The sequence below is a fragment of the Rhipicephalus sanguineus genome, unplaced genomic scaffold, assembly GCF_013339695.2.
Source record: "Rhipicephalus sanguineus isolate Rsan-2018 unplaced genomic scaffold, BIME_Rsan_1.4 Seq702, whole genome shotgun sequence".
Taxonomy (NCBI): domain Eukaryota; kingdom Metazoa; phylum Arthropoda; class Arachnida; order Ixodida; family Ixodidae; genus Rhipicephalus; species Rhipicephalus sanguineus.
This window is the reverse complement of record NW_023615802.1, coordinates 35,461-60,872: the sequence shown is the minus strand read 5'-3', so window position 1 is coordinate 60,872 and position 25,412 is coordinate 35,461. Positions and strand designations below refer to the sequence as shown.

General features: G+C 43.1%; 1 protein-coding gene across 1 annotated transcript in view; it reads left to right on the top strand.

Annotated features, from left to right (window-relative positions):
* The window catches only part of LOC119378143 (intermembrane lipid transfer protein VPS13A), a 42,595-nt gene that overhangs the window by 16,772 nt on the left and 411 nt on the right, over nt 1-25,412 (top strand). Inside the window, exons 6-16 of the mRNA XM_037647379.2 lie at nt 2-59; nt 1,667-1,797; nt 2,799-2,905; nt 4,665-4,824; nt 6,697-6,759; nt 10,577-10,679; nt 14,397-14,497; nt 14,601-14,668; nt 16,112-16,189; nt 18,192-18,396; nt 21,994-22,059. Of these exons, the coding sequence (XP_037503307.1) occupies nt 2-59; nt 1,667-1,797; nt 2,799-2,905; nt 4,665-4,824; nt 6,697-6,759; nt 10,577-10,679; nt 14,397-14,497; nt 14,601-14,668; nt 16,112-16,189; nt 18,192-18,396; nt 21,994-22,056 (1,137 nt within the window). The 3' untranslated portion in view covers nt 22,057-22,059. The remainder of the gene's footprint in view (nt 1; nt 60-1,666; nt 1,798-2,798; nt 2,906-4,664; nt 4,825-6,696; nt 6,760-10,576; nt 10,680-14,396; nt 14,498-14,600; nt 14,669-16,111; nt 16,190-18,191; nt 18,397-21,993; nt 22,060-25,412) is intronic.

The window sequence follows — 25,412 nt, the reverse complement described above, 5'->3', positions numbered from 1 at the left end:
GGCACGTCTGCAAGAAACAATCAGCAATGAAACTGTCAGGCCTAATGATGTTTTATACAGTAAGTATAGCTCCCTTAGCATTTTCCTTGTTCACTTAGTGTGAATACTGTCATGATTTCTTTGTATATTTTTGATTTGCAGTAAGGTTTTTCATAAGTGAATGAATGCCCGGTTGCTACATATTTGGGACTGACTCAATAAAAAGTTAGTTTGACTTAGCCGCTGACAAGAAATTTTTGTATTTGTTCTAATATACCAATTGACCAGAATTGATATATGTCCAAAATTTGTCAGTGACCATCGTGACAATGTCTTAGCTTTAGCAGGAAAACGCCACAATTGAATATTTAAGCCCTTGACTTTCTGATGGTATGCTTGTGCTACATGTCCTAGTTGGACTCACTTTTTGCAGCAATGTCTGTGAATAAGTAAGCTGCTTTGAAGAAGCTTTTTCTACATGCTCTGGTTCCCATACTCTAATATACATGTGGACGTTTTTTGGCCTGGCTTTTCATTGCTTGTCATTACTGCCTCATTGCATAATGTAGTCCGCCGCGGTGGTATAGCGGTTACGGTGCTCGGCTGCTGACCCGAAGGTCGCGGGTTCGATCCCGGCCGCGGCGGTCGCATTTCGATGGAGGCAAAATGGTAGAGGCCCGTGTACTTAGATTTAGGTGCACGTTAAAGAACACCAGATGGTCGAAATTTCCGGAGCCCTCCACTACGGCGTCTCTCATAATCATATCGTGGTTTTGGGACGTAAAACCCCAGATATTATTATTATTATCATTGCATAATGTATGTAGGCAATTTATTTACAAAGAGTTGTTTGAGTAAAAACTACAATTTGCAGTTACTTTGCATAAATGTGATAATAGTGGTGTGGTAATCAGTTGTTAAATATATACCAGGAAATAATTTAATTTGCTTACTGTGATTCATCTTCAGCTTTGGCCAAATCTCCCTGAAGTGAAAAGTACAGACTTAACCTTTACTGTTTTTTTCTGGTTTTACTGCGCTTCATGTTGCACAGTCAATGTTGAATTTATTGGTCTCGTTAGTGCCTGCAGAAATTGGTCCGAATAGTCTGGTAGTTTTAAAAAACAAATGCATCTTCTTTTTTTTTTTTTTACTACCCTCATTGGCTCAAGTAATCACGGCCCCACATGATTACAGCTCTGAAGGCCTACCAGTGTACATAATAAGCATCTCTTTTCTTTTATTATGACAGGAAACTGTCATAATAAAAGGAGCACATGATTGAGGAACACATGCTTCATTGCAATATGTTGTGTATGCTTGGCTGTGGAACACCTATGCATTGTGGGAAAGCCTACAGTGCATGAGAGAGCATTTTCGAGGTTGCGAGATTATCAACGTGGCGGCAGCAATGGCTTCGATTTATGCCAGTTCTGACTTGCAATCTCAGCAGAAAGTCTGAAAAATCTGAGGGCGAGTGGTTTCAGCCCCCTGAAATTTGAGAGATCCTTATACATTGGCTCTGTATAATATTTGGCGGTGTGAAAAAGATGTTAGAACTTTATCCAAAATATTGGTTGTTGACTGTGTTCCAACTTTGCTGGCACCAACGATTACCCTGTTTAATGTTTTCTGGCAGTCTTGGAGGTTCTGTGGAGCACGAATTAATCGCCACGTCTCTTCCTAGTGCTCGGTCCGATTTCCTCGCTTGCCAAGTTGACCATGGACACTAAGCCAGAGATAAACAACTACAGCAGCACTGGGATGGTCTTGGACATTCTCATTGCAGAAATCAGCATCGGCATCGGCAAGCGCCAGGTTCGCTGCCTTCTCTACACCTAGCTTTGCTCTTGCATGAGTATGGCCATGGCCTTTATTATAATCTCTTGGAAAAAATTCTTAGCTGCCAGCTTGTCCTCAAATTTGTCAATTTTCGTACCTTATAAACTCATCAGTAATAAGGGAGACTTACCCTGAACATTCTGTCAAAGCATCATCTGGATCACAACAGCCTGTCAAAGCAGAAGCCCCTAACTAAACCTTGAACATGTCTACCTTAGCGCAACGACGACGAGGACACAGAGAAGAGGAGACAAACCACAGTGCTGACTCGCAACTGAATATTTTATTAGAAGACAAGAACGAAAAAGGGGCACTTCTCTTTGTCTCCTCTTCTCTGTGTCCTCGTCGTCGTTGCGCTAAGGTAAACATGTTCAAGTATTATCACCAACTGGCCCAGCTATCAGTTCTTCTACAACTAAACCTTATTTGGTCTCGTCTTAAGAGCCATCAGTTCATTGGAGCAGAAATTATAAGGTCAAGTGCAAGACAACAGTGTTGCCTGCGTACAAGATAGATGGTATTCTTCAGGCCACAGGCAAAGTTCTTGGTGAGCCTAGCAACTTGTGCCAAATAGATGTACCAACTGGATCTCATTGGCATTCATGCATTCATGGTGTCACTAGGGCTGACAGGGCCTTATGGTACTTAACAATGAATGCTTAATGAAATAATTTTATTTTGATTCTTCTTCATATTAACAAATACGTCAATATGAAAAAGAATGATACATTTAATTTATGCATGTTGTTTCTTCATGTTGACATGCTGTTCATTTTCTTCTCGTCAGACATTGGCTGCCTTGGCTTGTTAATGTGTCCTGCAAGTTATGATGTAAATGAAACAAATAATAAGAAGTTGTAGTTATAGTGTTGGGTTGTTCTGTGGTTGCATTTGTTTTGATCACGTAATGCCGTTAACTTGTTGAGACTCGTTAAGGCGCGTTAAGTAATGCCATCTACCTACCTGTGTAATTGCAGTTTCAAGACATGCTGGCCCTCGCGGATTCGGTCAATCGGATGACGATTGCCGCCCACTTCAGGAAGTACAGGCCTGATGTCCCGGTGCACAACCATGCTAAAATATGGTAGGCGCTATTATGATTTCATAGGGGATACGTATAATGAGTGATTAATGGCATAGCAATTGGCACATTGTTGGCAGCATAGCACTCTTTCTGCACATTTGCTACAACATGTGGAAGCTCTTCTTGTTCTGATTTGGAGCACCTTTACCACGTACTGCTCCATCGGTTCTGTCTAATGCATAGATATCCCACACTTCTGAGGTTTCCGTATTCCTGTATTGGTATGGTCATCTTAAATGCAATGAAATTCATGGCAGTCACTTCAGGGGTTGCTGCTTAGTGCTTGTGAAATTAAATAAAGTAAGATAATTATGCAGGAACCAGTGTGCTTATGCTTTTCATGATTTCACCTAGGCAGTTTAATAGCTGGTCTTTCCTCCTAAATGCATGCACTGCACGCAGAATGCTTTAGTCCAACGTTGAAACCATATCGTGAATATAAACTACATTTTGTGCCCAGACAAAGTTAAATTAATTCTGGTATTAGCCTTATACAACGATTGATAGCGTTTCAGTCATAACACATGCATTTCAGGCAGAACGAGATTATACTTTTAACGGAACATGTGGGACGTAACTGAATAGAAATGTTTTACTAAAAAAGTTTGTCCCTGCATATGACTTAGTAAACTGGTCAACAAGAGAAAAGTTGCTTAAAGTCAACTCTTAGCTTAACGAAACCCGATTTCAATAAATCTGCTATTTAATGAAGAGCTTTCGATGCCCTGACACATGTTATGGAACATAATGTGCTGGAAACCTTGCAGCAGCAAAGAGAGTTCACGATCTTGACCAATTTAGCAAACCTTTGTGGAGAAAAGAGTAGATAAAATTTCGTGGGGTGTAACATTCATTTGGGGACGGATTATCAGCGAAGCTGTATTCATGTTTATGCTGTATACTCCTCTCTGCTCGTTTCTCCGGCTCGAGGGACTGCAGTTGCTGACACTATCCCTCAGACTCGTGACCTTTCGACGCATTCATCGCTGTGCAGGGTCCCGCTTTTGCTCTCTGTATTCACTCCACTGCTGTCAAAGCATCTCCGCTTTGTTAGGTTTTTTCTCCCGCGTGAACACGCTGCGCTATCTCGGTATCTCGCCTTCTCCTGTTTCTCTTGGTGCTGTAAATCATACTACAGTAGTGCCACCACACAATTCCAAGGCAAGCGCCACTGCGTCAATGCACTATGCGAACTGTGCAGTCTCCATTTTTTTTTGTCTACATATGGTGCCTAGATACAGAGCCAAGCTGGCCAAAGTACCCCCACCCTGGCAATGCTCCTGCTAGAAGTAAACAGCTTCACTATAAAAGCATCGCAGCAAGCCTTTTGTGTTCAAATGTCTTGAAATTAGTTTGTATGTTTCTGCAATTTGTACATGTAGATGCTGGCTTGAAGTTAGCCATTTTGTTTTTGTGAAATGGCCACTTGCAGTGGTAAGAAGCTCTGTGATATGGAGGTAGCTGCTTAATCAGAGCTAAGTGTAGGCATATGTTGTCTTACTGTAGCGTTAGTCCACAATTACATAGTCTGATGAAGCCCGTACTGTCAAGGATTATGTAATTTATATACATATATTTTGCTGTTGCGCTACCATCTTCTTTACAGCGGATACTTTCTGTTCAATACAAGTTCTCGACATAATGAAGTAATTTTCAGGCCCCATAGACACCATTATGAGGAAACCAGCAAATGAAAGAGATGCTTTTGAAAGGAGCGTGCAGTTAGCATTTTACACTGCCTTGCTTTTTGCTGTCTCAGGTGGCACTTTGCATATGAAGCGATTCTGGAGGAGTACGTGAGACGGCGTAGGCGTAACTGGTCGCTGAAGCACATGCATGAGCACGTCCTCAAGGTCAGGGAATACAAGGACCAGTACAAAATCAAGCTGCAAACCAAGCAGTCTTCCGAAAGCCTCAAGGTCTGGAAATCTATAATTATTATGTATATTGTGTGTTTAAGGGGGCATGTGGCAATGAAAGCTATTTTTGTTATTTACGGGAATGAACTGATAGAATTTGGCATCCAGATGTGATTTGTTAGGCTGATATCATAACTAAAATTGGTTTTGAGCTGTCTGTTGGAGTTCTTCAGTTACAACACTTGACTCTTCTTGTCATCCCAAAATTAATTAATTAGACATGAGGTCATCAAGATTTTTGCATAAGCGGTTTCTCTGAGTGCTCGAAGTCATGCTACAGCAGCACTACCACACAATACCAAGGCAAGTGCCAACACATGGACGCACTCTGCCAGCTGCGCAGTCTCCATTCTTCTTGTCTGTGTACTGTGCCTACATACAGACGCAAGGGCCCATTTTGAACTGTAAAGCTATTGGTTTTAATGCTCAAATAAGTACACAAAAAAATTTTGAGATGTCCTGTACATAAAGTTTTGCTAACAACTTCTACAGAAAACCAATCGTAAAAACCTGTGTGATGTGCAGACAGATATGGACAGCTTTACGGCACTCGCCAATGTTTCAGGATCTAAGTGCAAAAGACGAATGGTTTTACTTTTATTTGTTGTGAAATGGCAGAGCAGTGGCCGACAGCAATGGCGCAAAAAATGAAAGCTGAGAGAAGGGAACTCTGAAGGGAGCTGACCTGCCAAGGTGGTCTAGTGGTTATAGTACTTGACTGCTGACCCATAGGTCGCAGGATCGAATTCCTGCCGTTGCGGTCACATTTCAATGAAGGCAAAAATGCTTGAGGCGCGTGTACTTATATTTAGGTACACGTTAAAGAACCCCAGGTGGTTGAAATTTCCGGAGCCCTCCACTTCGGCATCTCTCATAATCATATCGTGGTTCTGGGACATTAAACCCCAACAATTATTATAAGAAGGGAGCTGGTTTTGTGCCAAGGGAAAGTGGCAAGCTTTGCATCTGCTGAGGTCCAATTTTCTCAGTTTTTGTTAACACACTAGTAAAGTGCTTTTTTCTCAACTTCTACTGCATACTTTGTTCTAATATTTCACCATGACGTAAAAGATGGTCCGAGGATTGCAAAAAAATGTAATAATAAATTGAAAAATAGAACGTTTTAACCAAATTTACCATCCCCGTTGCCTGTCCCCCTTAATGCGTTAAAAAAATTCTTTAACTTAATGTTTTCGAGGAGAACAAAGATTTCCTCAAAACCAAGCTGTCGGGTACAGTGGACATGTATAAATGTTGAAATATTTTTAGCTAACAAATAATGGTTAATCAACTATAATTAGTTCTTCACCTAATTTCTTTGAGTTGCACACTGGAGTTGACAAATCGTAGTCGGTGAGCTTGCAAGACATATCAATGAAATGAAGGGTGGTGCAGATTTTTTGGTACACACAATCCAACTTGCAGTAAAAGTGCATTGCTGTTCCAATTGCTTTTGAAATGGATTACGTTTTTGTGTGTACATACACAAAAGTAACTTGAATGCCCATGTATTTTATGACACGGATCAGGAATGAACATCTTAAACAGTTGTTGCCCTGTAAATTTGTTCAGAGTGGACATGCCTTGAGAGCTTACCAGCTCTAATACAGTTCATTTGCAGTATGTGCTGTAAGGTAATTAAGAAGTTCTGTAGTGGTCTTAGCTAGGTATCTTCTAATTAGCGTGATTTTAACATTTACTTGAAACGTGTACTTTGAACATTTACTTTTGCAGATATATTCCTTCTTTTTTCTCTCGTAAACTATGTTTAAGAATATTCTAAAGCATCCCCTTGAACACTCGGTCTGTTTGTGCAAGGTTCTATGCCCTATAAGTGGGCTGGATTACAATTCAGTTTTTGCAACATTGCAGGTGCTTGAAGACGAGTTGGACGTGTTCAACATTACACTTGCACGACGTCAGGCAGAGCTAGAGGTGAGCGCTACACATCGCCGTATGACCTTTTTTCTTACGCGTAAGCATTTTTTGACTGACTAAATGACAAAACTGTCCATCCATCTTAACCACATTCCTGTACATCCATGCTTACAAAATATGAACATCTGTGACCTACGTGCGACCTACGTGTACCCGCGGTACACAACAAATGTAGCAAGATAACACTTGCTATGAAAACATTTTCGAGTTTTGTGGAAGTGGAATAAAAGCCTCCTGCAGGACGAGATGTAAAGCCGACAGGGAAGATTGTAAACATCAGGAAAATTCAACCTTTGCGAAATTTTGATGCCAGGCATGTATTTCAGTGGTTGCGTTTTGCGTGTGCCATGGGGCAGTGTTTGGGACGCTGTCCCATGGGATGTGCATGAGTGCTGGAGAGAAGATGAAAGACTCCATGCCTATGCCGCCCGGAAACAGCGTTGCAGGGACGGCCGCTACCTACAATAAAACACAGTGCTCAGGCATCACTTTGACAACTCCTGAAGGAGATTCTGCATGTGTTTTTTTTTTCATTATTTTCTTTTTTTTGTGTGTGTGTGTGTTGTAACAATTTACAACTTTGCTTCATTTCACTTATCTTCTTTTAAACACTTATCGGTACAGGCATTTACCGGAGCAATGCATTGTCGTTGAATATTTTCCTGCTATATTTTTGCTGCAGTGAACCTGCCAACTTGAACTGAAACAGTTTTAAATAGCGAGTAAGGGGGGGGTCGCGGTATCTCTTGAAATATTCGTGTCATCGAAAAGTGCACAAAATCATGAAAAATATAATTTATTTTGGACAGAAAGATTCCCGATATCCCTCCACATGTTTTTCTTGTCCAAATTGTCAGCGATCACCTTCTGGGTCGTAAAAATGCATGCATGGGACCTCAGTAATGTCTTCGCATGCCTCAGCACTTCAAGCACGTGTTGCATTTCGGCCGTCATTGCTGCAGCGCGCATCGTCTCCTTCCACGCTGGCCACTGTTTCAAGCTGTGACGTGGAAAGCTCTCAGGCAATGTCCTTTGTGGTACACAAACTGCAGGTCATGTTATCGTCATCGGCAGTGACGAAGTTGTCGTAGGTGCAAGTAGCAACTCCCAACTTGCTCCCATCTTCAGTTCCACCTGCGATGTTCACTTCCATAGCCATCACTGTTTCAAACCCCGTAAAGAACTCCCTTGAGCTGCACACGATGTGCAGTTTCTGCTTCTTTAGCATTGCACATTGTCAGTGACAATCGTGCACAGAATGGGCGGTGTGAAACCCAACTCCCTGCCGAGGCCAGTTCATATTTCTTTCGTATCATTCTCCACCTAACGTAGGATGTCAAACTTCTTCAGTGACAAAGGCTTTCACTTTTGCTACATGTTGGTGAGGAACGGATCAAACTCGCAGATGAGGGAACCGTGTAGCGTGAACTGCTGAACTCCGCAAACGATGTACAGAGCCATGCATAGACAAACACGCGTACGGAGCCGTGCACACGTTCGCATGATTCGCAACGGTGTGGAAACTCGTTTGGAACAGCCAGTCTTTTCCATGCTGTAAACAATTTATTTGGGCCGGGGTATATTGCAAATTCGTGTCACACCAAAATTCGTACTAGTCATGATCATTACCCAAGAGTTTTACTGTAACACCTAATGACTAAGCAGGTTGCTGATGATCTTCTGGGTTGTCAGGCCCTCATTTTGCAAATGCAGGTAGCAATACATATACAAAGTGTAAGAAAACACAGGCGCAAAAATGAGTAAACTGTTGCAAGGACTGCAAACATGTGAATACACAGGCTTGAACAAGAGGAAGAATGAGAGAAAGCAAATTTTGTGTAAGCCTGTTAAGTACTGTTTTCACAAATGCACCGCTCAACCAACTCACCAAACAATCTGTGCGGTAATGTGAGGACACAATTCACATCGAGGACCGTAGCAAAGGACGTAACTTCTTGAGCAAGCCTGTCTCAGCCTAAGATGTTAACCATTGCTCCTATCTGTGAGGCTGATGGGGTGATTACGAGGAATTTGCAGTGAGACTAGCAACTTTGTTTCTCTTACCATTAGTTGGGTGTATTCTGTAGCAATTTAGACGGACATTTTTGCTTAAGGGGAGATGCGGGTCGAAAAACGCGAGTTTTCTAAAAAATTATCGATTTTTTGTTTTCACCTGTTTTGTTAAGATTAGTACCTCTACTGTTCTGGAAAAAAAAAATCAATGTCGAGACTCAACTGGAAATGCTTTAAAATTGTGTCTAAAGAGCACAAGGTAGCTGTCAAAAGGCCGAAAGTGTGACATCTTCGAGCACCTTGCCGCTGATAATGGGCCGCTCGCCATTGTCGACCGCATGAGGCGAAGAGCCGAGCCTCACTCTTCAAATAGCGACGGTTTCCCGCGCTTCTGCAGCGCAAGAAATAATAAAGAGAAGCACGCTTTTGCCGCCTTTTTCGAGCGCCGCGACTGGCTTTAAATCACGTGGTACGGATTGGGAGCCGCCGTTGGACGCTGCGCGCGTGTGTGCTGTGAAGCCTACTTGCAGGATCCGTGTCTCGTCGAGCAGCGCAGCTGAACAGCGCTTTTCTCGAGTGCTTATCCGTTATGGATGAAGAAAGCCGTAGGAAGCGCTGTCACCGGCCTGTCAAGTTTCACGCGGCGCACAAATTTCGAGGACGCCGGCGCAAATCAAAGCCGAACACTCAAACCACGAGAAGATCGTCTGCTGCCGCAAGGCGTAGTGGCAGTGACACCGATGCGTCCGACGAGTTTGCCGCGGCATTCGAATATGTGAGCGCCTCCCAGGAAAAGATCGGACTCTTCGAAGACGAAGAAAAATCACAGGACGACGAGTCTTCGTTGATTGCTGATATGACAGCACTGAACATGTTGGTTTAATCGAGGGCACTCCAGTTTTGAGCGTGTTCTGGAAGAGCTTGGCGCGCTCCTGCCTCATGATCTGGTTGCTCTTGGCACATCAAAGGACAGCACACGCCAGAAAAAAATGTCTCAAAAACTAACAGGAGAAGCAAGGGCTCGTCGGCGTGCGCTGAAGAAAAAATCTCTTGTCGAAGAGTCAGCCTGAAAGAGCCGTGAGGGCGAAACGTATGGTGCTGGCGCGTTTTAATGGCAGTGGCCACTACAAGGAGGATTGTTCTTTCTTGTGTACAAATTTTGTCGCATTCAATGACATCTTTGATAAATAAACATGCAATTTGGACTTTAAAACTCGTTTTTCTCAAAACACAAATTTTGCCATTTTTGTCAATGTGCCCCTCCTTTTTCGGGTACTTCTGGTGCTCAGATCTGCATGAAATTTTTTTCAAATTTTTTCCAAAGTATGAGAAATGCAATTATCTTGTTCACGTTTCAATACTCTTATTATATAATAAAAAAAAGTCATGTAAACTTTTACTAGGGTAGGAGAAATATGAACTTTCCACGTTAAAATTTTTCACGTCTAGTACATATTTTGTATGAACTTCTTAATTAGTTATTTGCATTCCACACTTTATTTGAAACATTATGAACTATCAATTGTAAAAAATTATTGAAGTTTAGGTCTGAAAAGAGGGGGGGCAAAAGGCTTAAGTTTTTCACTTTGTCATGTTGCAGAACTAAAAGTATGCAACTTGCAAGAAAACTAATTATATATTTGAAATCAGCATAAAAAGTTCTATAATCAACTCAAGTTTCATTGCTCTAGGGTGAATATTAAAGAAAAAGTGTCTTCGAGTAGCATCTCCCCTTAATAGTGGTGTGCTTTCTTTGCGTTATTCAAGGCTGTAAAGTGGCTACCGATTTCTGTTGCATCAGGTTGAGGAGCAGCTACTGAACACCCCCAAGCAAAGTTGGTTGTCATCCTGGTGGTTCGGTAGTAGCGACCAGACCAGTGCAGCGTCTACGACCCAAGACATTGGTATGTATGCTCGTTTAAAGTTCGCAACTTTCGGAGTTTCTTGCACAACAAAGGACGCTGTATGCAGTAGCGAAAACAAATGAGAAGGTCATCTAGTTTGTTTTTTAAACAGTAAGCCATTTAGCCAAATTATGCAGTCAGTGTAGCACACCCATACGACATGTAGCAGAATTGGAAAAGTGGGCAAAGATATGGAGCAATTAGTGTTCGCCCCTGCCAGAAGATCACACCTGTGTTGTTCATGAGTGATATTTAGTGTTAGAACGTACATTCAAGCTCCTGTCAAGAGCACACTTTGTACAACCTCGATTTCCAGCCAAAAAGAAACTTATAACCCGACTAACCATGTTGTCAGGTGGTGCTGTTACATAAAGCCCTGAAATTTTGTAAAGTATGGACACTCTCCTCCTCCGCCTTGGTTCCTCCTCGATTCTCCTCCCTTTTGCGCTCCCTTCTCAACTGTCCGCTGCCAGCATTGCTCCGGTGTAACAGACATTTCATAGAGTTAATGTGCGCAAGGCCAGGCAGTGCACGACAATCATTTGCACTTGCTGTCTGGCTGCGAGCATCTTCATTTGTCGCACAGTTGTCTCCAGCGAGTTGTACAAATTTATTAACTGCACTCTTGCACTGTTTTGCAACTATTCTGCAATGAAAGTGTCTAAACTTGCGTAACGGTGGCCCATGACATGTCCAAAGGTTGTACGCTACAATTCAGCAGATAACTTTTGTAAAGAGCCCGTATCGCCAGGTCCTGTTGCGAATCGTAAATGGCTCGTTCGAGACTGAACGCTAACGTCGTGGTATACAGTAGACCCTCTGAAAGCTAGATAATCCTCATCAATCTTGCCAGGTGAATTCGCAGGGTCTATCACTTATGACGCACAAAAGCTGGCAGGAAGAATGAGTGGCAGCCATTCTGAAGGTTCGGAGGGGTGTCACAGCTTCAGTACCGCACTTACGTGCCAATGTTTGTACCAAGCACGCACAAATACACAGATGGTGGATGACAGCGCTATTAGTCCTGAACGCGTCATTGCTACAGCAGTACACACTGCAAAATTGCACGTGCGCCTCCAAGGCTTGTAACGTTGTCTAGCGACGACTACGCCATGTATCTCGGTCGGGCCCGCACCTTGTGCCAAGGTGCATAGTATGCTTTTCTTTCGCGGATCCACCACCTGACTGTCAAGGATAAAAAGGCAAAAAACCCCATTAGCTGTAAAAAATGATTACATAAGAAAAAGAGCCACAAATTTGCAATCCTAAGGTGAGAGCTCGTGCCTGAGACCCATGTTTTATCATATGAGCTGTGCTGAATTTCGAAAGTTCTGAAATCAAATTCTTGCACGTATCCACGCATGCCCGTAAATTAGTCAGTCCATGTTTTTAATGTTAGGCACACGAAGTATAACTGCGACTTCGAACCATTCGGTGTGTAGCGCATAAAAAGCAGACCGTGTATTGTTGATACAAAGTGAAGATCCCACAGAAGCTGTGTTAGAGCGTCAAAGAGAAACAGCGACATTCTCAGTGAAATTTAACCTGTTTAAAATGCTATGACTCGCAGCAAATTGCACAAATCTCAAAACATACTACACTGAGAAACTCATACTTAATTAACTCCACTTGAACATGTTAGCCTGAATTTCTCCATTCCAATTCGGTGCATTTATGTCTTTCTTCGTAACTCGTTGCGCCCACAGGATGATGTCGTGTGGAGCTTTTTGCCATTGCTAAATCTGTTTCAGCCTCCGAATCTGTAGCACCCACCTATGGTGATGAAAAGCAATGGTGGCCTTGTAATCAAATTGGTGTTGCAACACAACGTGCACATGCAACATAACACAAGCAGCAACTACATATACATGCGATACATGTGCTCTCCGCCAGCGTACGGAGGGATCTGAAGCAATGATGGTAATTGAGAGTGACTGTAAAGAAACGAACTCTGCGCACAGTTCGCATGACACCAGTTGGCCAATAATGATGCGGCATCGGCCTCAGAGAACTCTGCGCACAGTTCGCATGACACCAGTTGGCCAATAGCGATGCGGCATCGGCCTCAGAGAGGGCAGAGAAGGGAGAAAAGAGAGCTTTCCTCAAAGCTTTCTTTAAAGTATGTTGCTAGTTTACGAAGTTTCAGAGGCTTTACTGTTACAGGAACACTTGCGCCATCTTTCACTCTACTGTGCAATTACACTGACCTTGGTGGGGCATCCGCGATAAGCTCCGGCAGCAGGTTGTTGCTCCGGCCATTCCATTTGCACAGGGAGAGTGTAATTAAAGAAAGTGGTGGGACAGCCATACAAGCGTTGCTGATTGGCCGTTGAGCCATAGACTAAGGACACGACCTTGCAGCATGTTTACAAAGCCACCCCACACCTGAGCTAGAGGGGAGAGAGTAAACGGAGAAAGTGCTGCGTCAGCAAGGTGAGCATTACTGAGCTATTAGAGTTTTGTATATGCTACCTTTAGGTAGCAGAGTTGCACATAGATCTGGCTAGCAACCACAGCTATGTGGTGAAGTCGCACTTCGTTTTTGTAGGCGACATGCCTACCGTGCCGCCAATTAACATGTCTGGCATGTTGAAGACCGGCGATAAACATGGGCTGTCAATGACTAGTGTTAATTCAGTTCGCTGCAGCAGCGGTGTCGAGAAATACAAAAATATGCTCGAGCGTCAGTTTTCTCCGTAATGCATGGTTGCTAGCGGCGTTTGGAAGACAGATGCACAACTCTGCTACCTAAAGGTAGCATATACTGTAACTCCATGAGCCATGGGCTAAGGTCGCCACCTCGCGGCATGTTAAAGCATTAAAAAATTAACACTTCTGCGCTTGTTAATGCGCCGAATGAGACAGCCGAAGCAATGGTGCGCTGCCGGAGCTGATTGTCGAGGCCACGACCTTTATATCACACATACCATCAGGAAGTAGATGGATTGTAGGAGATTCATGAATAGTGCAGAGAAGTCAACTTTAGGGAATGCGAGAATCAAGCCTCCTTACAAAATTCACATCCACCTATTCAGTTCGTTCGCTTGCACAATGTTTGTAAGCCATCTATTCATCAATCTGGAATCTCGCATCTCTGTGGAATTGGATGGGACCTTTATACTAGATTCCATGACCTAACAGTAATGAAGTTTCACTTTGGTTAAATTTGTTTAGAGTGGGTAGTATATACCACTGAAGCAATGCTGATCAGACCGCAGGGCTGTTAACATTTTAGTTTTCTTGTTAACAGGCTTCAAGGCACTTGTCTCAGCGCCCCCTTACCTCGGAGATTGTGTGGAGGGTTCGCACATTCTTGATTGTGGCCTTGTCATGCATCCTTTCTTAGGAGTGCTAACGGTGGCATTCTTTTTCTTCTCAGTTTTTGTATCAAGAACTGCTATTTTTGTCAGCTTTCTGTGATGTTTAAGCTCGAATTTATAGTATAAAATATTGCACAGCGGCTCATCTTTGCTTGCACTATCTCGACTAGGCGTTTTAGGCAGTCTAAAATTTTGTTGAGTTTAAATTTACCAGGCAAGCCTTCTTGGCATTGTTATTCTTTATATGCACCACCAACTACTACTGTGCACTGTTGGTACCAGAAACTGCTGAACACTACTTGCTGCCTGATATCCTTTCTAGCATATGTGCAGTGGAAAAACTACATTGTAAAGCTCCATTCACCTCTGTCAATGCACACATTTTCTCATTTTGCAGCTAAGAAGTTTGAGAAAGCCATGACGCCTGAGGAAAAAGAGAAGCTGTATGCTGCTATTGGCTACCAGGAGAACACTTCAGCACCAATCTACCCGGTCACCGTGAGTGCAACTTCGTTGACTAGGCTGACGTTTGCACTCCTTTTGTCTTAGTGGTTGCACATTTACCTATGAGGCAATTTTTGTTTTTCTTTCCTTGTTTCAGTACGTCGCCAAGAGGCTGAATTTTGTGCTGAAGAACTTTTCATTGGCCATACATGATGAAGCGAGAGCGTGAGTTTGTGTTGGCAGCTTGTTGAAGCCCCTTTGTTTCATAGTCTCCTAGCTTTGTTTGTGCCTGTACTTGTCTTTTCAGCATTTTTTATGTAGACTTGCTTCTGCACTGCTTCATAAGATTGGTAGTCCACAAACACGCCATGACAGGCAGCTGCTGCTGTGTTCTGTAGATGTGTCGATTATGTTAAACTAAGAGTGTGTGTAATTTACTGCATTTTATGGTTCTTTGTGTGCATGCTCACTTTGAATAGAGCTAGTTCGACAGGGTTCTTTTTTAACACGAAAGTGTTTTATGCCGGGGTCCACCAAGTACTTCCGTCACGGTTATGACGTTGATAAAATGGACGCCAACGGGTGAGAACGAAAAAAAGCTAAGGAAAAGATCCGCCGCTGGGAATCGAACCCACGACCTTGCGGCCGCGACGGTAAGCGCCCGACGCTCAAGCGACTAAGCCAACTTTGCAGATGACGGACACTCCACGAACGCGCCTTATATCTTTCACACATCCTCTTTCTCCCGGTGCTTTCTGTCGGCGGTGTAGGTAGGCGGGGCGGAGCGGGGCGGTCCCGCCGTCTGTGAGAGGTGAAAAGAAAGTAACGCGTCACGATCGACACTTATTAGCGCTTGCTCCGAGATTGCGCGTGATATCGGAGGCCATGATTAAAGCGTCTCAATACCAGCGAGGGACACTGGCTGCGCTGGCGTCGCCGCACCCTAGACGCAGTTACCTTCTTTGCCTTTCGCTTCGTGTCAGCGTGCGCCAGCTCATCGGAGTGGTGCAGCTTCCACATGCATCAACGGAATTTCTCCGCCGCCGACTGCTTCGATTGCGAGAGCACCGACTAACAAAACTGCTGCAATACGCGTTGAAAAAAGGACACGATTTCGACGCGCGAATGTCGTGCCTTGGTGGAGCGAGACAGAGGCCAGCGGGACGCACACGCTTGCGGCTCAAGCTACGAACCTCTCCCACCCGTGTTGCTGAAGCGCAGTGTGGAAGTGTATGCATGAACACAGGCGTCGGTAACCCATTACTAGTAAGCGCACACCGTGCCGCTTCTACCCTTAATTGACGACGTTTTCAAGAAGTGCATATCGGGTACCAATGTTGATTATGAGTTTGTTGATGTCATCTTCACGTGCGATTCACGATTCGCTGATTCCAAATATATGTTCACAACTTCAGCTACCACAACGGTTTAACCATAATCATGGGCGTTAGTCGTCGCGATGGAGACATGCCACTAGGCGTCAACATGGGTGCATCCACGTCAAACGGTGCTATAGCTGTCAAACACCAATAGACATTGTAGAAGCTCTCATATATCACTACACGATACGCACTACTTCTGGGAAGACACGTTTCACTTTCGTGTTATACCGATTCCTATGACGGAGGGATCAGCCATGTGTTTTTTTTGTTGTTGTTCCATTTACAGGAAGACCATCATCGTGCAGGCAATCCTGAACGACATGTCGGCAACTGTCGAGGAGAGGCCTAGAACAGAAGCCATGAAGTAAGTGTATTTTATGACAGGCTCTCCTCACTGCCAGCTAAATGTCTAGTGATGTGCGACTATGAAGGCATAGCTTTGATGAAAATTAAGCGTCACTTTGCTTGCAGCAAAGCCGGAACCCGTAAATTTGCAAACAAGTTACATTCTAAACCTATTCACTTATGAGTCTGACATGTTAACTTTCACCTCATATTTGACCTTGATGTGAATCATATGAATTCCATTACCAATCCTGAAGGCTTATGGTGAGATTTAGCGCACGTGTACTAAATTTTTTACCAGGAGGCTTTCTTCCGCATAGAGTCCTCAGTTTCACCCTGAGAGGCAGGCCTTTTGTGGTGCATCATTTTTTTTTGCGTTTCATCAGAGCACATTTTCGTGCTGTGCTTGCTCACACAATGAGATGTCCAAGTGGCTGCACACACATTGGCTGCCTGCTCTTTGCTGAACACTGCTTCATTCATTGCATGTGCGTACAAATTACACTTGTGTGCTAGAAATACTCTTGACAGCTTTCATTTGCCTCTACAAGTAGGTATGTTTCACATAGTAAAGGCATAATATGTACCTTATTAAAGTACAAGGGGTACAAGAATCGTAAAAACAAAAAAAATATCTGCACATAACACTTATCACAAACAATTACTGCATTTTGACAGTATTTTGCTTTACTGAAGCCATGTTGATTGCTCGTTCACACTGACCTTCCTTGGACATACATTCTTGAAGGGTTTCACTATGAGTTCATCTGTACCAGTTAAAATATTTGATGATATTTCGCACTTCTCTAAAGGCATACACATGTGTGCCGGCATACTGTATTTTTTCATGTATAACGCACACCGCCAATGACAAATTGTGGAAAAATAAAAATCCCCGCATATTGCTGTGAAGCCTACCTTTGCACCTAAATTTGCGCATAATTCACATCCAGACTTGCTTCGAATATCGTGTGCTGGTTACATGGAGACAGTACACTAATAAGAATCCTTAATGTCTTGCAAACTGGTGTTGGGTGTGCATCAGAATGGTGCAATCCCTTAAATGGATGGGTGCAAAAATCTGCAAAAAGTGACATAGAAGCAGCATACAGCACTTTCTTGCTTCATTGTGTATGATGTAGCAATCTTGCAACTGTTCATGATCTTATGCACAGTGTGTTTAGTGTTCACCTACATGATGGTATTTGAATGTCTATAACTGTTACTCATTCTAAATAGCTATCTGCAGTATGTCTTACTGCAGTGCTCAAAATTCACTCCAAGAAGCAAGCACTGCCACTTTACGTAGATGTAGACTGCCAAATGTGTCCCTCAATTTCTGGGAAGGCTTGTTTCTTTGAACAGTGGCATTCAAATACCATGCTTAGAAGCTTGGGAAACATCTCTTTAACTGCATGCAAAAAAAAAAAACACTTCTTTTATGTCTTCACCATCCTTGGCTAGTGAGTTCATTCACTCGGAGCTGTTGCACCACCATAGTTTCAGCAACAGATGTTGCTCTCAACTAGCTTCCTTCATGGAGTTGCAGTCTTTCATTCAGCTGCGCAGTGGTCACTGGTGCCATATGCACAATATATGCACCATATCGGGTGCAAGACGGAGATTATGCATGTCGAATTTTGGAAAAAGAAAACTGTATGCGGGTTTTTACGGTACTCACTTCCACTAGCCCAAACATAGACAAGCAAGCCGAAGCATTGTAAAGAAGTCTTGTTATTGGATTGCACTGCCACACTGTGATGTGCTTTGCGTGTTGATTTTTTCCCTCGGTTTGAATACATGCAAGTTCTGGTAATAGTACTAGCCAACAGTTGGGTACATGCTGTTACATTGCTCTGTGGAGAAAATGCTCTGGTGTGTTGCAGTGTGTTCACCAAATGTTGCACATTGAAAATTTAAAGAAAACGTGCGAGTGTCACAACCATACAGTAGGCCGCACTTGGTACCTACATTTCTGGTGGCCTATTTGCTATGTACATGGTGCATCTTTTTTCCCCCAGGCTGGAGTCGAAAATAGAGAAATTTAAGGTTCTTGGCTTTCCTCAAGAGCCGTCGGATTTCTGCACGCTCATCTCGTCTGAGATTGTTCAAGACAACGAAAAGAAGACTCTGCTGTCCTTTTTGTTCGAAACAAATCCAATTGACGAGAAGTGTGACCAGAGGGTTCACCTTTTCGCAGAACCCGTGGAGATGGTGTACGATGCGGTACGTGACCATGTGTTTTAAGTGCGGAGCACTTTAGGGGCCCGGGCTGTCTTATGCTGTCGTCGCTTGGCTTAACGCAGGCAAAATCACGTATAAAAATAGAAAAAAAAGGAAGCATGCGAGAAATAGAAAGAAAGAGAAAGAAAGGGGAAAAATAGGAAGGAAAATAGAAATAAATAGAAATAAAGAGAGAAATAAAGACAGAAAAAGACGGGAAAAGAGAAAGAAAGAGAGGAGGAAAGAAAGAGAAAACTGAAGAGAAGCAAAGAAGCATGCCCAGCTCTGCACTTCCTTCAGGGCTTGGCACCCCTAATGTGAAGGTGCCTTAAATTTTAGTAAAGTAGGCAAGGGGCTAAAACACGTTGGCGGGCTAGTTGGTTTGCATCCATGAAGAGTGGTAAGCGCGACTAGACAGGGACGAAGAAGGAAAACAGACAAGGACAGGCAAGGGGCACTGTGTTATAGTCATGAAGTCGTGTTATAAGTATTAAACGACTTCTAGTGCATCATTCATCTGCAGTGCCTTAAGAGTGTTGAAATCAAGGGAAGAGGTGGGTCAGAAATGTTTAAAAAAAATTTTTCTTGTTGGGGGGGGGTGCTGATACCCACTACATAACTATGTTGCTTATTTCAAATGTGAGATCAAATTTTAAAAATTTTGATTTGTTTCAGCTTTATGCACTTTAATTTCCTGCCACCATTTCCAAGAAACATTGCTTAAGACATACTGCTGGTCTAGTTTGTTAATCATGACAGTATATGCCAGTGCACATCAAAAACTAATACGACACAGAGTATAAGAATAGACATATACATAAGTGCTTACGTGTCGAAATTCTTATGTTCTGTGTCCTTGTTTATGATTTGCGCCAGTATATGCTATCCAAGAAATTTTAGTCCCTCAGGATTACCTAAACGGGGTGTTGGTGGTATAAATATGCTGTTCAAGAAATACCGTTCGACCAGCCTCATTGCCCTACGTACCTAGAACAAGAATTGCGAGACTTTGAAGCCAACCTCTTAAATGCTTTCCAGAGTTTCAGCGTTTGGTTTCCCTGCCCTCCTTGCTTTTTTTAGACTGTCTTCAAATATTGAGAGTTTACTGGAGGGTGTTTTATCAGCCATGTAATTCACACTGCCAAATTGGGCTAAAAAATCAAATATCATATTTGTATGCAGATGTGCTGTACATAGGAGGCCCTGTTGCAGTCTTCAACTATGAGACCTTATTCTGTATATTAACGTCCTGTAATCTTTCTAATCATAACAAAATCACCCTTCTTGGTAGCTCAACATGTAGGGTGTTGTACTGCTAAGCTCGAGTGTGCCGGCTCGATTCCTAGCTATGATAGTGGTATTTCAGTGGAGGCAAAATGCAAAGAACACCCGTGTACTTAGATTTAGGCACGCGATAAAGAACTCTAGGTGGTCAAAATTAATCTTGTGGCGCACCCCCACTATGGCATACCTGTCGTTTTGACCCCACCTTGGGGCTAGCACCATTGTAAATAAATAAATAAATAAATACATAAAAAGAAAAACACATAAAATGTTTCTCTTATTGAACGGAGATGCTTTCAAGTTATTATTATTAGCTTTTTGAATGCACTCACTGACATTTTTAATAGGCGTGTAGGATATGAAATGAGTATGAGGCAACAACACGAAAACTACAACAATGACCATAGGCAGTTCAGTTCTTCCATTAACCGTTTCACTGCCAATCCCGAGATAACTCGGGCGACGACACGCGCAAGCCCTGTCCATCCCGAGTATACTCGTCTTGCCTCTTTAAATCACTGCCTGCCGCTCGCGAGACAACTCTTGTAAAAAAAATAATGCGGGTGTGTCCCGCCATGTATGGAGAAAACACATAAACAGATATACCTTGTAGTGAAATTTTTGACAACAAAGGGACTGCGTGCTTGCACATCAGCGTTGGCTCGGATCTCTTTGCGAGCGTCTCAGCAGTGCAGCAATGTTGAGTCGGCGCACCACGTGTGCACGTTATTTGACAGAGGAATAAATTCCAGAGCTCTTTACTAATTCTGACTTTGAATAAAATGTATAATTAATGTCTCAGTGACTCTGAATTATTGGGTAATTATTTATTACTTCTTAATTATTAAAAATTACTTATTTTGGTAATTAATTCATTGCTCTTAATGCGTGCTACTTTTATTTTGATAAAATAATCCTTCATAAAGATGTTCACATGTCCTTAGCAGCATCCTACTGCATTGCTAACAGAAAACTTCCGCATAACGCGCAGAAAAAAAAAAAAAAAAAACGGCATGGGGGTTGTGCAGCAGCACGAAAAAAAACCCGGCAGTGAAAGGGTTAAAAGCAGGGTGTCGGAATGAAATGTTTTTTGTTTCGGTTTTAGTATCATTCCACCGCAAAAAGTTCTGTTTCGTTGCTGTTCCAAAAAGAAAAAAAAAAGTTCCGCAACCGTAACTGTTCATAACGGTTTTTATTTGTATGCAAAAATTTGAAGTTAAAGTAATAATAAAAACATTGAATTTGTGGTATAGTTTCTTGCGCTCCTCTTAAGAAAGTGGGACAGGGGTAAAACACGTTATTCCCGCGTTCTTCAGAGCAGAAGTAACTATACCACGAATTCTTACCAACTAACACAAACCAGTACCCTTCAAGTCATAGTAAATTATTTTATCAAAAGTCAATTACGAATATTTTGAGCAGGCAAAATGCTTTGTGTCAAGGGAGTGAGCACGATCTCAGAAACAGCACATCGTCGAGTGTGTTCTCTGATGTGCGAGACAGCTGTTCTGATAAAACAAACTTCAACGCCGAGAATGCCCTCTCCAAGTTGGCCAGCGTGACAGGCACACGAAAGTCCACTTGTGTTAATTAAACGTCTCTGGTTGCTCCTGTTTCGTTTTCTTGTGCAATTTCAACACATCTTTACTGTGGTATTCCTACCTGAGGTATGCACTAATACTGTGGCTAAGTTTCCTGTGAACCGAAAACTGGATAAAAAAAAGTTTCAGTTTCACTCCGGACGAAATAATAGATAAAGTTTCGGTTACGTTCTTGTTCCAGTCAAAAATATTGTTTTTCTTTTTCGTTTTCGTTTTTGGTTTTCGTTCCGTTTTGACACACTGGCTGTTAAAAAGCAGTTTTGCAATGATTGTAAAGTGGGAAGCTAGTTTTAAAAATATCTAAGCCCTTAGATGGTGTAGCGGCACATTGGAGCATAGTTGAGGGTTAGAAATGGGTTGCTGTAATTCGTTATCTTAATTTTTATTATTGCGAGAAAAACATTGAAGCTCGGTATTTATATTCTGGGTCCGTAGCCAAATGCTGCGTGAATTTATATAGTGTACATGTACGGACATCTTTCTTTTTAATCCTAAAGAGAAATTTAACTGAACCATTGCGGAAAGGTACAGTTGCCTTCGCCTGTACTCTATAGGGAAGCCAGCTGCTATAAAGTTGGCCCTAGCATAAACTTGTGTCTCTGCAGCTGCAGAAATAGACTAATCTGGGAGGATTGTTGTTCTGTCTGGAGAGACGTGCAACAACCTCATGTCTGTCATTTACTTACATGTTATTACTCCACTTGTGTTTCTACAGACTGTCATCTCTGCCCTGGTGGATGTTTTCAGCCCCCCAGAGCAGGCTACTCTTGACAAGTGAGAAGTTCTTCTTTCTTATTTTTCAGGTTGTAAAGGCGTGAATATATTGAGTAACTGCTGTGGTGCCTTGAAAAGGCGGAGTATTTTTTCGCAAGTTTTGTAGCTCAATGTCTTGAAGGGACCCCTCACCAGGTTTGGGCAACTGCAAATGAACGAGATTACTCAGTAGCGACAGAGTAGGGAAAACACGAAGTGCCTGCATGCTGTGAAAACCATCAAAATTAAAAAAGCACACAGTGCGTGCTTTTTTTTCATGGAAACGTGCTTCAAGAGAGTGAAATGCAGGGATGCAACAGCTGCGCTAATTGCGCCAATTTGATACATTTTCTTATTTCTGCGCCAAGCTGAGCCGAAACCGTAAAATTTGTTCAAATTGCGCCGCGTTGCGCCAAAATGCCCGACCAGCTTCAAAATTTTCTGAGTTGTGCAAATTTTAGCAAGAAATAGAGGCCGCGTTGGTCATCTGCAGTGTCGGCATCATCATCCAATACAGATGTGCAGACCCTAACCCCCCCCCCCGTGAAGCAACGAACGCAATAGCAACACGTTGTAATGTTATACGAAGTGAGGCAGCAAACTTTTGTATCCGATCTCGCGTGGAGATTAAAGATGTGGCAGAGGTGGGGGCTCAATTAATGCTGTTTTGGGCCTGAAATTTGGCGAGGAAGTCCGAAAATCAGACGCCGAAGCTTTTAGCATCCAAAAATTCCGATGGTTGTTATATAATCGATGTCTACGAGGCAGAGTTTGGAACTCCCGGACTTGAAGGGAGCACACCCTTGCCCGCCACATCAGTTGGGGCTTCCACAGAAGTTGAAAGAGGGAGGAGGAGGCTGAGGGAATGGCATCTTTGCCTAACATATGTAAAGTGTTGTTGCAACACTTTGGTTGCAGCAAATCATGAACGTAAATACAATTCAGCCTCTACATTGCGCTTCAACCTAGCAAAAAGAAACACTTTCATTTTGCTATCTCATAAGAATATGCTTAGGAATCCTCTCCAACTTTTTTTTTCTGAAATTTCGCTTCGAAGTAATTCGAAAAATATTTTAGAAATATTCGAAAAATATATTCGATTCGATTCGCACTCACACTTCAATATTTGAATTCGCTTCGCACCCAAAAATTTTGCTATTCGCACAGCTCTAGAAAAAAGTCATAGTTTCACCGCAGGGCGAAGCAATGAATGCGATAGCAACAAATTGTGATGTATACGAAGTAAGGCTGGCAGCTAACCCTTTTATATCCAATCTCGCGTAACACAGACGCTGGCGTAAGAGAATATGGCCGCTCCAGGGAGAGATGCTCTTTCCGCATAGTCACTTCGCGTTAAGAGCGCAGCAGTGTAGAGGGGTAGTACGAGCCACCAGCTGATGGCTCCTGAGATAGTGCGCACGTCAGCGATCGCGACCGTAGCCCTTAGTATCAAGTCCAAATTGCTGCTCGAGCGACACCCCCCCACCTCGCATATTTCCATGCTCGTTCAGACGGGCGGGGGCGTTTCCTGTCTGCTTGGCGGCCTCTGAGCGGTAATGTTGTCGCATGAGCCCTCCGAGCGACGGAAAATGGCCGCTCGTTGCTCTCTGCTTCGGCTGCATTAGTCGTCCCCGCTCGGCGCTTTTACCGCGGTAAAACATGCGGTGCGCGGGGGATCTTATCAATTTTGACTTTACACGAGATATGACGGCACAGCAAAAACCAGCCGACTGTCCATAATAATTGCTATCGCAATAATACGGCCCGCTCCAGGGAAAGATGCTCTTTCTGCACAGTGTCTTCAGCATTGAGAGCGCATCACGTAGCAGGATATACGAGCTGCTCGCCGATGACTGCCGAGATAGCGCGCACGGCCAGCAATCGCGTCCTTAGGGCCCCTTAGAATCAAAGTTCAAAGTTGCTGCTCTAGCGACAGTACTACTCCCCCCTCGCGTCTTTTCATGCTCGTTCAAGACGGGTGGGGGCGTTTCCTGCTGCTTCGATGGCAAGTCTCCCGAGCGGAGTGGTATTATGCGCCCTCCGAGCTACGGAGATGGGCTGGCTCTTTGATCTCTGCTTCAGCCGCATTCGTTGCCCACACTCGCGCGCTTTTACCCGCGGTAGAACATACTATGTGCGGGAAGATGTTATCAATTTGGACTTTATGCGGGATATGACGGCAAAAACTCGTCGAGAGTGTCCATGATAATTGCTATCGCAATAAAAAAAAGGGGCAATAGTTCTCAAATTTCTTGATGCTTGTTCTATTGCGTGCAGAACGCTTTTTAAGCCACTTTTGCCGCAGTACACTGGTGTCCTGCGGAAAAGTGCACTGAGATTTAGAAGGGGACACAGCACGTTGTACCTTACTCATTCATGCCACGCTGTGTAATTACAAGTACTAGTATGATCGCTGACGTCTGAAAAAAATATTGGCAATCATTGGAGCTGCTGTGTAATGGCTTTGTGCAGCCTTGAGAAACATAAATGAACAAGCGTATGCCTAGTTTTCTTTTTTTCGCCACCCCTACTTGCTCCTGCTTTTCGAATCTTTCCGAATTTCGAGGGTTGCCAGGTTCGCAGGTCCACATTAGCATTTGCAGTGCCTGTCGAATTATTTGACAGGCCCTGCAAATGCTAATATGGACCTAGTCATTCTTCACACTGTGGGGTGCTCAATACACTGCTTTTCTTGAAATAGCAGTGTTCATGTGCACGAGTTAGCTGATGTTGAATGGTTTTACATATTTTTTTTCTAAAAGTAAGCCTTCTTTGTTATACTGCTCCAAATTTGGGATTTCGTGCTAAAAAATTCAGGTTTTTTTCGTAACCTGCTCCAAATTTGGATTTTTGTGCTCCAAAAGCAACATTTTCCTGCTCCAAAAATTGCTCCAAATTCTATTTCGGCTGTTGCACCCCTGGAAATCAATACGCGTATGCCCGCAAACAGGCACTCTTTGGAATGTCCATGGCCAGTCTGGAGTTGCACGTGTGGCCAGACCAGTAGTTGCATGTCACAAACTGTGGTACATGATTTCCATTTCTCTATCCAACACTGAGTGCGTAATGGGGCCACTTCAAGGTTGCCGAAAAGCAGAATAGAAAACGAAGAAAAAAAGATAGTGAGGGGCTTGTGGCGTCAACGTGGCATGCTCCTACTCCTCCAACACTTGAAAGAGCTCAAGGGAACTGCTGGTGAAAACTAGCCAAAGCAAAGCGGGAGAGTGTCATCTCTGGCAGTGAATCCCACCTTTGGGAGGTGTAGTAACAGACAGTTCAGTTTCTTCTAAGATGTCCAATAATGAACCAACTTTAAAATTATTTTCAGTTAGACTAGCCAACTGAAGAAAAAAAAAATATTGCTTGCCATTTTCACGGTTG